Source organism: Aotus nancymaae, unplaced genomic scaffold (genome assembly GCF_030222135.1).
Source record: "Aotus nancymaae isolate 86718 unplaced genomic scaffold, 86718_ANA_hifiasm-v0.15.2.pri h1tg000108l, whole genome shotgun sequence".
NCBI classification, from domain to species: Eukaryota; Metazoa; Chordata; class Mammalia; order Primates; family Aotidae; genus Aotus; species Aotus nancymaae.
The window spans coordinates 35,640,883-35,652,927 of NW_026988523.1; the positions used below are offsets into that span (position 1 = coordinate 35,640,883).

The window sequence follows — 12,045 nt, forward strand, 5'->3', positions numbered from 1 at the left end:
CAAGGCTTCAGTTGTGGTCCTCTGGGAACCTCCAGGCTGGGGTGGGTTGGCAAAGAGCTTACTAGACCATCATGCGCAGAGAGCAGCAGAGCCCCTTGTACAAAAACCAGGACCCCCAGGTTCCCTCTGGCCAGGATGAGCTGCCAAAGAGGTGTCACTCTTGGTATCCTCCAAGAATCACTATGGCCGGGCGTGGTGGCTCATGCCTGAAATCCCAGCACTTTGGGAGGCCGAGGTGGGTGAATCACCTGAGGTCAGGAGTTCTAGACCAGTCTCACCAACATGGGTGAAGCTCTGTCTCTACTAAAAATACAAAAATTAGCTGGGTGTGGTGGCACGCACCTGTAATCCTAGCTACTCAGGAGGCTGAGGCAGGAGAATCGCTTGAACTCGGGAGGTGGAGGTTGCAGCGAGCTGAGATCACAACCTCCAGCCTGGATGTCACTCCAGCCTGGATGTCAGAGTGAGACTCCGTCTCAAAAAAAAAAAAAAATCGCTGGGCGTGTTGTTTCTCTTGCTTCTTCCACTTCACTCTTCTTCAGCCAGGGCAGCCAAAGGCAGGGCGCTTCCCGGATCGACCAGGGGAGAGAGGGGTTGGGTGTGGCGGGGGCCGAACTTTTCCCTAGTGAGGGTCTTGGTGAGGTCTGCCGGAGGCACACTGGGGACACAGGAGAGCATCAGGTGGCCGCCACTTCCCACCTCCCTCCTATAAACGGTACCCGGCTCTGTCTCCCTCTGCTCGCCTTGTCACTGTGGAGCTGTGGCATTCAAGCATCCAGACGCCCTGTCCTGTCAGGCCTGCCCCGGCAGGTGCTCTGTTTATTTGTCGGGTTGGGCAGCCGGTCTCACGCCCTGGTTGGTGGGCAGGTGAGTGAGGACACAGGTTAGACAGGGGAAGGTGCCAGGTCACTCCTCCCTCTCTGGGCTGACGTGAGGCAGTGGAGGGGTTTTCAGGCTGGAATGTTCTGTCCCGTAGAGGACATGCCTTCCTGTCACTTACAGGAGTGCAGGTCCCTCCCCAGGGTGGTTAACACTGTGGAGACTGCAGGGGCAGGAGGAGAATCGGGGCGGGGGGTGGGGGTCAGGAGGGTGGAGGCACGCTCCGTCTGTGCGCTCCTCACAGGCCCTGCCTGCCAAGGGCATGGGGAAAGGGTCCCCATCTCAGTGAGTGCCCTGCCTCCCTGCCCTGTGCCTGTGTACCTGACAGTCACAGCCACTCGGTCTGTCCCGGAGATGAACCATCCCCCGCCCGGCCCTGCCTCCATTGGCTCTGGCGCTTGCCCCTGTGCTGCCTGACCCTTTCTCCTGTCTGGAGCCGTCGAGCTGCGCCCACAGCAGGCTGCCTTTGGCATCTCACGGGGTGAACGAGGGCACTGCGAGGCATTCCCTCCCTCGGTTTGGCTCCTGCCCACGGGACCGACGGTAGAAATCACAGACTGTCAGACAGCTGGAGCCCAGCTCTGCTTGAACCTATTTTCGGTCTCTGAGCCCCTCTTCCTCTCTAGACTCCCCTAGAGCTCAGCCAGTGCTCAACCTGAGGCTGGGGGTCTCTGAGGAAGAGTGAGTCAGGGTTGGGGGGTCTGGGGCTGCCCCCTGGGGAAGGGGCCAGAGGCAGTGTTGAGAGCCGGGCAGTCTCTGATTGTGGCTCACCCTCCATCACTCCTAGGGGCTCCTGGCCCAGCAGCCACAGCTCCCAACCACAACATCCGTTGGGGTTTGGCCTACGGAGCTAGGGCGGATGACCCCCAAATAGCCCTGGCAGATTCCCCCTAGACCCACCCGCACCGTGGTCAGGCGTGCCCCTCCTCATCTCCGGGGCGTGGCCCAGAGGGTATAAACAGTGCTGGAGGGTGCTGAGGGCAGGCCAGCCGAGCCCTGAGCAGCAGCTGCGGAGACGCCATGAGAACCCTCACACTCCTCCCCGTGCTGGCCCTGGCCGCACTTTGCATCGCTGGCCAGGCAGGTGAGTGTCCCCACCTCCCCTCAGACCGCACTGCAGTCGGGGCTGAGAGGGGTATACCACAGCCCACCTCTTCTCACCCCGCTGGCAGTCCCTGGTGCAGGCTCAAGCCATTTGTCCTAGCTCTGCCCTTGCAGAGGGAGAGGAGGAAAGAACACGCTGCCTGAGACACAGGGGAAGGACGATGAGGGCCCTAGGGGTGAGCGGGGTTCAGAGGAACCATGCTCCCTTCCTTTGCAGGTGCGAAGCCCAGCGGTGCAGAGTCCAGCAAAGGTGCAGGTATGAGGATGGGCCTGGCAGGGGCTCCTGGTCCCTCAGTCTCATTCCCCGACTCCTGCCAGGCTGTCAGGAAGGCCACCCTGCTCCCTACCTTGTCCTCCCAAACCCAGAGCCACCTGATGCTTGCGCCTTTGCTCCACAGCCTTTGTGTCCAAGCAGGAGGGCAGCGAGGTGGTGAAGAGACCCAGGCGCTACCTGTATCAATGGCTGGGGTGAGAGAAAAGGCGGTGCTGGGCCAAGGCCCTGCCTCACCGTGATGGGCCACGGGGGAGCTACAGCAGGGGGTGGCCTCTGGGCCGTGGTGGGGGCACAGGCAGCCTGCCCTGGCGGGGACCCTGGAGCCCCATGTATAGTGAGAAGAGGGATGGGCATTTTGCACGGGGGCTGATGCCACCGTGTCGGGTGTCTCAGAGTCCCAGCCCCTTACCCGGATCCCCTGGAGCCCAGGAGGGAGGTGTGTGAGCTCAACCCGGACTGTGATGAGCTGGCTGACCACATCGGCTTCCAGGAGGCCTATCGGCGCTTCTACGGCCCGGTCTAGGGTGTCACCCTGCTGGCCTGGCAGGTGACCCCAGCTCTGCTCCTCTCCAGGCCCCCTTCTTCTTCCCCTCCCCCTTGCCCTGACCACCCAGCCCTGGGGATGTGGGGTCCCCATCATCCCAGCTGCTCCCAAATAAACTCCAGAAGAGGAATCCGAGGGCCTGTGAATCTGTCCACTTTATGGAGTGTGGGAGGGAGGTGTCAGGAGGATGGGGGTGAGGAGGTTTTACCTTTCACTTCTAGGAAGTGCTTTCCAAAAAGTTTTATTTTTTTTATTTGTACCTGCCTTGTTCCAGAAGTCATTGAAGGTGGCTTCCTAGGATGCCCAGGAAGTCTAGCTAGAGATCCCCCTCTAGCCTAGCACCCTCCTCCCCACACTCAGTCCACTGTACCATCCATGATGCACCCAGATAGGCCCACCCCCAAAAGCCTGGTCACCTTGAATACACAGTTGTGTCCAGGACAGACTCATCTCCATAGGCAAATAGCTGCTGGCAAACTGGCATTACCTGGCTTTCGGGGATGGGGGCCAAGTGCGTTCCCTCCCGGCCTGGTTAGCAAGAAGCATTCAGGGTAGCCCGAGGTTAGTCGTGTTAGTTCTTCCCTGTGCTGAGCAGAGACTTCCAGGAGCACCAGAAACGGAGCCAGACAAAAGGGCCCCAACAACACTCCCCGCCCCAACCTCAGACAGAGTCGGGAGGCATCTTCAGCCTGGACACGCACCCGCCTCCCCTCTCAGACCCTCAGCACTTCCCTCAGTCCCATCAAGAGCCCCCCCATGGTCCCTCACACACTCTGCCAGTCCCCCCAGACACTCCTCCTCTCCTCTGCCCTCTGTCCTCCGCCCTCTGTCCTCAGCCACTGTTGGTTCCAGGCTGAGATGCGTCCCTACCTGATGAGGCCTGGGTCTCACTCCTCCCCAGCACTGGGCCTGGCCTCTGCCCCCTCCAGGGCCTCACTGGTGTTTGGCCTGGGTACCCCCCTCCAGTGGGCCACCCTGCAACAGAGGGCATGTACTAGGGGCCCGAAGCAGGGAGGCTGTGAACGCAGCGATGATGAGCACATTCCCGGCTACCACCAAGACCAGCGTGGCCACTGTGCCTGCCAGGCCCAGGGCGGCTTCCTGTGTGGCCAGCCAGGCTCTGCGAGATCCCATATCAGCCAGCACTGCCTCCAGCTGGAAGTGGGTGCCCAGCACTGCACAGATGTGGAATAGCTGGTGGCTGTGGCCTGTGGAGATGACGGGCAGGTCAGAGCCACACCTTTCCCAGGGCAAGTCACCCGGTCCACTGGGCCTGCTCCTCCCCTATAAATTCCCAGAGGGACTGACAGGCGTGTGAGCGTTTGTGCGTGCGGCCCCCAGCACACAGGCTACTAGTTTTGCTACCTGAGAAGTGGCAGGTGCAGGACTCTGAGGACTCTTCCAGTGATGCTCACTTGTTATAGGAAGACAGGGAAGTCCCTCCTGTAATTTGCCTCCATGCTGGGGCTGTGATACCCATTTACCCAGTTCATTCTGTGCTCTGGGAAGCCATCAGCCCCTGCCCTTTCCCGGGCTGAGCCAGGCATTGCTCTCACCAATGTAGTCAAAGCGTCCTGGTGCCAGCCTTTCGGGCAGGTGGGAGGCGAAGAGGAAGCCAGTGAGCAGTGCGCAGAAGAGGTGGTAGCCGTGGCTGGTGCTCAGGGCCTCCTGCCCACAGCTGTGGCCCCTGCCCCAGCACAGCCCGAGCTGGCAGAGGAAAAGTAAGGTTGGTGGGGAGGGCTCGGGAGCAGAAATACGGGTGTGTGTCGGGGTCTGGTGAGGATGCAGAGCGGGTGGGCACAGCCGGGCGGGGTGCTGGGCCTGAAGAGAGGTGGCTGGGCTGAGGCAGGGACTGAGGGGGCAGGGCTGGAAGTGGGCACCTTGAGGGTCAGGACAGGAAAGCAGGAGTCTGGGCAGGGGCCCCAGGCCACCTTACCCGATAGAAGAGAGGTAGGTTGTCGAACAGGAAGGGATAGGTGAAGGCTGCTGTGCGGAGGACCTTACTGAGCCCAGGGCTTTCCAGCTCCAGGAAACTGGGAGGTGGGAGGAAAAGGCTGGTCACCATCACTGTGCTCAGGGTAGGGGTGAGAGAAAGGCAAGGGGTCCTTGGGCCAACCTGGAATATCAGCGCAGCCTGCAGCTAAGAAAACCCTTAGGGCACATGACTTGTGTAAAGGACCACATCTGTCTGTGGGGATAAAGACACCTGCCTTTTATGGTGGCTTGAGATTTAAAGGAGACAGCATGGGTATGAGCATATAGGGTCTGACAGGAAGTCCTCAGTACATGGTCCTGATGTCACCCATGCTGTTCAAGAGCAGGGAGGTGTGTCCTCTCCTGTGCCTCCGCCTTCCCCGTCCCCACTGGAGGGGCCTGGGAACCCACCGGGAGTAGCAGGAGAGGCCGGTGCACAGGAAGGAGTTGAGTGCGGCGGAGGGTACAAAGAACTGGTGCAGGGGCCCGTGCAACCAGGAGGCCGGCATGGAGTAGGCGGCGTAGGGGAAGGCGCAGCCTGCAGTGAGGTGGGGTGTGCAGCTGAGGCCGGAGGGGCGCGCCCCTCCCTCCCGCGTCCCAACCCTCGCCCCGCCCCGGGACGCCCAGACCCCGCGCTCCTGCGCCTGCCCGGCTTACCTAGGCTGTAGAGGCTGAGCGCGCCGTAGTCCAGGAAGTAGCAGATGTGGCGCGCGCGGGGCGACATGGAGCTGAAGGTGTGCGCGCAGCACGACGCGAAGGGGTAGAGGCAGGCGGGCAGCAGGAAGACCAGCAGCGGCCAGTGGTACGGCTCCGCGCGGAAGCCGGGGCCGCCCGCCAGCGCCAGGAGCCGCCACAGGAAGTACCTGCGGCGGGCGCGTGCTCAGGCCGCCGCGGAGCCCCGTGACTGCCGCTGCAGCCCGTGGGCCTGGACGGTCCCTGCCCGCCTGGGTACCCCCTTTGAGCTGAAGGTCGCGGACTGGGGCAGAGCCTCCCCTCACCAGGTGGGCAGGAAGTGAGTCCAGATGTTGACCGTCTCGTTGGTCATCTGGAAGGAGCTGAGCACACAGTCCAAAGCCGAGCTGGTGGGGCGGCGGTAACCAGACATGATGCCATCTTCCCAGAACACCTGGCGTAGTGGTGGGAAAGGAGAGGAGTCACTGTGCCCAGACCCTCTCCCTCCATTAGAGATCTCTGGAAGCAGGGTCAAAGAGGATGGGCTGGAGATCAACCTGGCCCCCAAGCCAATCTGATCCGATCTTACCATAGGTTCCAGTGCCCACAAATCAGATGGGAAACCGAAGAGGCCGATTGGGGCGGGGTGGGGTGGGTGGGGCGGGGTGCAGCACACCGACAGGGCGCTCTGGGGAAGGGGACTCAGGATGGAGGGCCACAGCTTGTTCCTCAGAGAACAGAGGAAGAGTCTCACACTGGAATGGGAGGGTAAGAGTCCACCTGCAGGAGGGGCTGCCCCAGTAGCTAAGAGAGAAGAATCTCTGCCCCTAGTCAGTCCTCTAGGAGTGGGGGTTGGTGGGTTAGTGCGTGGAGCCCCTCACCCTGGGGACCTGGTGGACTCGAAGAAGTTGGGGCAGCTTGAGACTGAGCATGGTGGCCTGGCACCTCCACGTTGACCTGGAGACAGAGTGGGGGGTAGGGGATCAGCTATTTGCCCTCATCCACAGGCCCTTTCACCTGGGTTCAGCCCCAGGATGGGCTGCGTGTGTGGGAGGCACCTGGCACCCTCCCCTCCTGGAAATGCTTCCTTCGAGCCCGGGGAGGCTGGTCCAGCTTCCCCAGCCGTCGCACCTCTTAACTCCATCCCCTGCCCTTGTCCTCCTTCGGGTATTCAGTCCCCACACTGAGGGGCTAGGCAGCCTCAGCCCAGCATGGAGTGGTGAGTCCTCCCAGCTAGGAGGCTGCTTCAAATAGTGATCCAGCCCCCCAGGCCCCAGTTTTTATCTCGGGGAGAATCCTGACTTGAGGCCAGCAGAGACAGCCCGAGTACTACACCCCGCCCCACCAGAATGCACTTCAGCCCACAGCGCCGGGCTGAGCACAGATTCTAAGCTTGGCACTCAGAAGAAAGAATCCCTGGAGAAGCCAGATGCCGTCAGGTGGGACAAGGAGTTAGGAGATGCCTGGCTTTTCTCTGAGGACTACACTTGAGCCTCGGCAGTGTTTTGGGGTCCCTGCCCCTTCTGAGCCCCCTATCCCTGAGCCCCAGACCTGTGCGCTGCCTCCGGGCGGCTGTGGCTCTGCTGCCCCACCCGCCTCTCCTGGCACATTCCTTGGCACAAGTGGAGGGGCTGGGCCAGCTGGGCAGGCGGAGCTGCCCCAGGAGGAGGAATAGGACACTCCCCCAGGCCAAAACTTTGCAGCAACTCTATAGCCTAGCCCCTCCTCTTCCTGCCACCAGCTTTGCGCATCTGTGTTTGTGTTGCATGCACTCTGGGGCTTGCACCAGCAGTCAGTCACTCCCCCAGCCTCTGCCCCTGAGATGGGTGCTGGGGACCCTACTGGGCACAAGGCAAACTTGGCCCTAGTCCCTACACCCCAGCAGAACAAAGATGGATGACGGCCTCCCAGGGTATCCCTTGTCTGCTCTCACAAGTGGGATGGGGGATGTCTCCCCTACCCAGAGTGCTACCCATCTATCATCTAGGGGAGGAGTGAGAAATTCGCTGGGGTCTAGCTTCCCTCACGGTGCCTTCCCTTAGCATTAGGGTTTGGAGAGCTCCGGAGTGGGGTGTGTGCAGTTGCTATGGAAATGGGGGAGGGACAGCTGGAGCAAGGTGCTTTACCTCTATTTCCCCAGGAGAGGTGGTATGAGAGCCCCAGGTGAGCTTCCTTACCCAGAGCTTGGTGGGTGCTCCTAAGCTGATGGGTCAGCAGGCCCAGGGCTCCACGGGCGGAGTCCAAGGCTGCTGCCAGCCAGGCTGATGAAGGAGAGTGGCCGGGCAGGCTGGGCGGGGAGTGGGGAGACAAAGGGGAGCCAGGGAACAATCCCAGCCTTGTCCAGCCTCCAGGGAGCAGCACAGGGTGGCCCGGCCCTATTAGCAGGCAGCTCACTCTGCCGCCTGCACACAGCCAGCTCCTCCAGCACGACCTAAACTCCCTGTGCTCAGGCTGGCTAGAACAGACTAGGGGCCCAAGCCAGGACATGGCCATGGTGCTGTAGAGACCACCCAGAAAGGTGTTCCCCTGTTCTAGGTTCTCCCAGCAGCTGAGGACAGCTCTGCCTTAGGCTGGCAGAGGAACCTAAATGCCTGAATTCTGACCAGATTTCAGAAGCCATCTCTTACCATGCTTTGCTGCCTCTTAGCATCTAGTGCTGGGTAAGGCTCAGAGCCAACTGCCCTTGGTAAATGTTGGTTCTATCACGGGGGATTTGCCAAGCTTATCACCTCCCCACCCCCACCCTGAATACAATTTGAGGTGCCAATCCTTGCAGGACAGGCACTTGAGGACTCAGGCTGGTTTCAAGGCTCACCTCCCCAGCCTCTTGAGGAAGAGACAGTGGGGGGGTAGGGGATCAGATATCAGGTATCATTCCTTCTCCTGGTGACAGCAAACTGCAGGCAGCGGTATCTGCTGGCAAGAGATTTCCACCTATCGCCCTTGCAAAGGCACGCCTCAGTTGACAGGGTCAAGGAACTCGACAGTATCTACCATAAAACCATCTCCAGGGCTCCCATTCAAATTGCCAGCTTCTTGTTCTGTTCCATCCACTTCAAGGAAGTCTTTCCAAAGTGCATTTCAGGATGCCCTCTTCAATGTCCCACCTCCCAATAAAACTTCTGTACAGAGAGGCACCAGGAGACAGGGACTGGGCTTGGGGGTTTATTAAGTGATGCTTTAGTCTCAGTCTCTGCCAGCAACTGGGGTTGGGGTGACCCCACTCACCCCAGGATTTCCCAGACTTGCTGTTTTAGAGGAGAGGCAGGAAGCCAGCTATCCTCCAAGCCACAGCTTGGGAAGGCAGGCTAGTACTGGGGTGGGGGCAGCAGAGCCGAGACCCTCCAACCCCAGCCCCCAGCCTGTGCTATCCTCCCAGCCTGAGGGGGAGGAGCTGAGACAATCCTGGCCACAGCCTCCCACACACGACCCTGCTCTTGGTGCGCCATTCACTGCCCTGAGCTATTCATGATCTCTGCTCCCACATAGTCACCTCGACACTCCCAAAGCTAGCCCCACACCCAGCCCCTCCAAGTCTTTAGTCCTGGGGAGGGCAAAACGGGGGACAGGGGACCCCTGACTGAGCAGTTCCAAGGGGCCTCCTGTTTCTGCTGCTCACTGAATGCCAGCCCCTTGTCTTCAGCCCTCCCTTAGATAGGAAGTGGGGCGGTGGCCTCAGACCGCACCCCCTTTCTTCTCTGTCATCCTTCTGTCAACAAAGCACAGCACCTGTGGGACTGGTAGGCACAGGAGCCCATGCTGGCACAGGCGCCCATGCTGGCACAGGCCAGACTGCCTGCAGCCCTAGGTGGAGCCTGCTCCCTGCCCTGGAAGCTAGACAGAGGAAGACAGAAAGCAGAAGTGGGGCAATGGGATGTGCAGCCCCTGTGGCAGGAGGAGCACATGAACCCTGACCCGGCTACTCGGTGCAGGCCACTCCAGGCCTCGCTTCTATAAGAGCCTGTGGCTGGCTCCAGAGCTGCCCGGCCTCCATAAAGGGGGCTGAAAGGAGTATGGGTGGTCCTTGAGGAGGGGAAGGGTCTGCCGAGAACCACTCAGACACCAGGTATGACCCAGCTCTTTCCCCAAAACCTGGAGGGTCCAAACTTCTGGCCCCAACCATCCTGTATCTCGGGTGAGGAAGAAGGGCCCTCTTCTGCTGTTCCTTCCCCGCAGAGATCCAAGAACCCACTCCAGTGAAATGCAGGTACCCATGCCTGCCACCTGCCGCTGGGGACAGCAGGGGAGTTGAGGCAAGAAGGCTGGCCAGGGGCCCACAGGACTCTCCTGCTCTAAGCACTTTCCTCGCTTTCCTAACGTCTTGGCAACAAAGGGACCCCACCCTCCCAGCTGGCTCCTGGGCCCTCCCTGCAGCCTCTGAGCAGCTAGGCCTCCCTCCTGTGTGCGTGCATGAATCTGCGTGTGGTGGGGTGACTGCAGGTGCTGGTCCTGGCTGCCAGGGAGGGCAGGAGAGATCTGGAGTCAGCCCCACTGCAGGGCCTGGGGGTCAGTCTCAACCAATCTCCTTCCACTGCTTGTAGAAGTCCAGAACATTCTTGATGTCCACGCTGGCATGGGCAGCGGCCTGCAGGGCTGCCTGTGGAAGGGGAGGAGGAAAGATGGAGAGGGCCTGACCTCCTGAACTGAGGAGCAAATCGCTGAGGGGCTGGGGAAGGAGTGATGGGAGAGAAAAAGGCAGCTATGTGGAGGGTGTAGGGACAGAATTTACTCTGGTACCTCGTCCCTATTCCACACCATCCCCCCACCTCACCTATGACCCACCTGCATGGGGCCTGAAAGCACGCTGGGGTTGTCCAGTGGAAGGCCTGTGATGATGGTCACCATGCCGCTTGGGTCCTCCTCACCTGTCCCCTGGGCCACAGTCAGCTGTTTGCAGCTGTCCAGGATCTTATAGAGAGTCCTGGGGATGGGGGGCGGAAGGGAAGATGGGTCACGACCCAGCATTAGCACAGCCCGCCAGGGGACAGGGGCGGCTGGGGACTGGGAGGGCAGCGAGCAGCAGTGGGCCCTGGAAGCTGGCCCTGGAAGAGACGCTATGGGGAGCAGGCAAAGGTGCACTGAAGGAAAATACCAGCCTGAGCATCGCAAGGCCCGAAGAGGCCGCCCCATCTACAAAGCTCAGGTGCCGGGGCAACTTCGTACTCTTGAAAGGTGAGGCCTGCGGGAGGGCCCTGGCAGGCTACGTGTGGAGTCTCAGAATTCTCCAGCCCTGCCCGTTCTCCCTGGGAATGCTTGCGGAGGAGCAAGGCAGGTAGCCTGACTGAGGTTCTAGGAGTGAGGGTTGAAATGTTACCAGGCATCTGCATCCTGCCTCTTCAGCTTATGCCGCTCAAAGCTCTTTCCCACCTCTTTCTGGCAGCGAATGTACCTGCGAAGAGACATGCGACTGGAAGTCAGGAGCAGAGGACAGGCAGGGTGCCCTACACAAAGCAGATCGTTGTGCCTCTGGGGGCCTAGTTTTGCAGGCGGGGCAGGGAACACATCTCTCCCACCACAGCTCTGTTTAGAACCGTTTCCAAGTGGCTTCCTGGCTGCTGGGCGAAGCTCGCTTTTCCTCCTGATAACATCAATTCTTTGGTTCCTCCCAGGGGAGGAGCTGAGAGGGGAGAATCAGCAGATGCTTTTCAAGTCAGGGCTTCTGGAGACAAGGTCCAAACAATCAGGCCTTGTACAGCTTCCTGGCCAGGCAGAGCAGATGCAGAGGACGGGGTGGGCCAGCTAGCAGGGAGAGGGAAGCTTTCTCCTTATTCCCTACACCCTCTGCCTAGTCCTCCTCCGGCCTCCAAGGCCAGAAGGGCAGGCCTGCACCGGGCTGAGCACCTGCACATGCTGCCATCTGCTCATCCCTGGCTGGCTTCAGTCTCACCACTGCCTCAGCTCAGTGGGGAGGTGGGCAGCCCAGATGAAGGCCCTCACACTCTGAGAAACCTGATCACCTGTCGCACCCTAAAGCAGGAGAAACTCCTCTGTAAAGGAGTTCACAGTCTAATGTTGGGGGAGGGAAGCCTGCTCCCTTCTCCCCAGTGGGTGCTGATCACAGGCTTGCACCAGAGGAAGAAGGACAGCAGCTCAGTGCTCCCCACAGGGCTCCTGACTCCTCTGGTCACCTGTCATTTCAGCACCTACGACCTTGACTTCTAATGATCTCTGGTATCACTCCCCAAGCAGTGAGCAAACTGTGAGTAGAGACAGGTATGTATGTGTCTTACCCATAGGGAGCAAGGGGCTTATAAGCATGTGTTGTCCAAAAGATGGACCCAGGGCTCAGCACAGGTCCGGCCAGGCCTGCACTCACCTGTTTCCTTTTTTAAACTCTGCCTCCAGGTACCGAATCCCATCCCGGGCCCCTGGGTGCTCCTTCTTCAGCAAATCCAGGCCATCAATCACTGGTGAGCAAGGTGAGGGTAGGGAAGGACAAAACAGATAAGCTCAGACTGCTGTGACAAGAGGCTCTGGAGGAAGTATCTGAGCTCACCTCAGTACAGCCTGCAGGCAGAAAAAGGACCCTGGCTCCCTAGAGGGCTCGCCAAGTTCTCTGAAGATGGTGACCTTCTGCCAGCAATATACTTGGAATTTA

The 12,045-nt window shown here is 60.1% G+C and overlaps 3 protein-coding genes across 8 annotated transcripts in view; 1 reads left to right on the forward strand and 2 right to left on the reverse strand.

Annotated features, from left to right (window-relative positions):
• The first annotated feature begins 1,089 nt into the window (after positions 1–1,089).
• BGLAP (bone gamma-carboxyglutamate protein) lies at positions 1,090–2,931 on the forward strand. Its single transcript, XM_012449840.3, has 4 exons — positions 1,090–1,963; positions 2,201–2,239; positions 2,382–2,451; positions 2,651–2,931. Exons 1-4 carry the CDS (start codon positions 1,900–1,902, stop codon positions 2,778–2,780), a joined length of 303 nt encoding a protein of 100 aa, XP_012305263.1. The 5' UTR covers positions 1,090–1,899; the 3' UTR covers positions 2,781–2,931.
• A 95-nt stretch (positions 2,932–3,026) lies between these two features.
• On the reverse strand, positions 3,027–8,510 carry PAQR6 (progestin and adipoQ receptor family member 6). Of its 3 annotated transcripts, none has more exons than XM_012449830.2 (8): positions 7,625–8,510; positions 6,329–6,404; positions 5,774–5,901; positions 5,433–5,638; positions 5,187–5,313; positions 4,738–4,834; positions 4,358–4,508; positions 3,027–4,009 (listed from the first exon to the last, which is right to left on the reverse strand). In XM_012449830.2, the coding sequence occupies exons 2-8, from the start codon at positions 6,377–6,379 to the stop codon at positions 3,735–3,737; spliced, it is 1,035 nt and encodes a 344-aa protein (XP_012305253.1). In that variant the 5' UTR covers positions 6,380–6,404; positions 7,625–8,510; the 3' UTR covers positions 3,027–3,734. The 3 variants fall into 3 exon arrangements, with proteins under 3 accessions (XP_012305253.1, XP_012305254.1, XP_012305252.1); XM_012449831.2 differs by having other exon boundaries at positions 7,574–8,510; XM_012449829.2 differs by lacking the exon at positions 7,625–8,510 and adding an exon at positions 6,999–7,140.
• Positions 8,511–8,598: 88 nt separating this feature from the next.
• SMG5 (SMG5 nonsense mediated mRNA decay factor) overlaps positions 8,599–12,045 on the reverse strand; it is a 45,377-nt gene continuing 41,930 nt past the window's right edge. For all 4 annotated transcript variants that reach the window (XM_064370359.1, XM_012449824.3, XM_064370360.1 and 1 more), the window contains 4 exons: positions 11,764–11,854; positions 10,762–10,836; positions 10,230–10,368; positions 8,599–10,044 (listed from right to left, as the gene is read on the reverse strand). In XM_064370359.1, the coding sequence (XP_064226429.1) occupies positions 9,961–10,044; positions 10,230–10,368; positions 10,762–10,836; positions 11,764–11,854 (389 nt within the window). In that variant the 3' untranslated portion in view covers positions 8,599–9,960. The remainder of the gene's footprint in view (positions 10,045–10,229; positions 10,369–10,761; positions 10,837–11,763; positions 11,855–12,045) is intronic.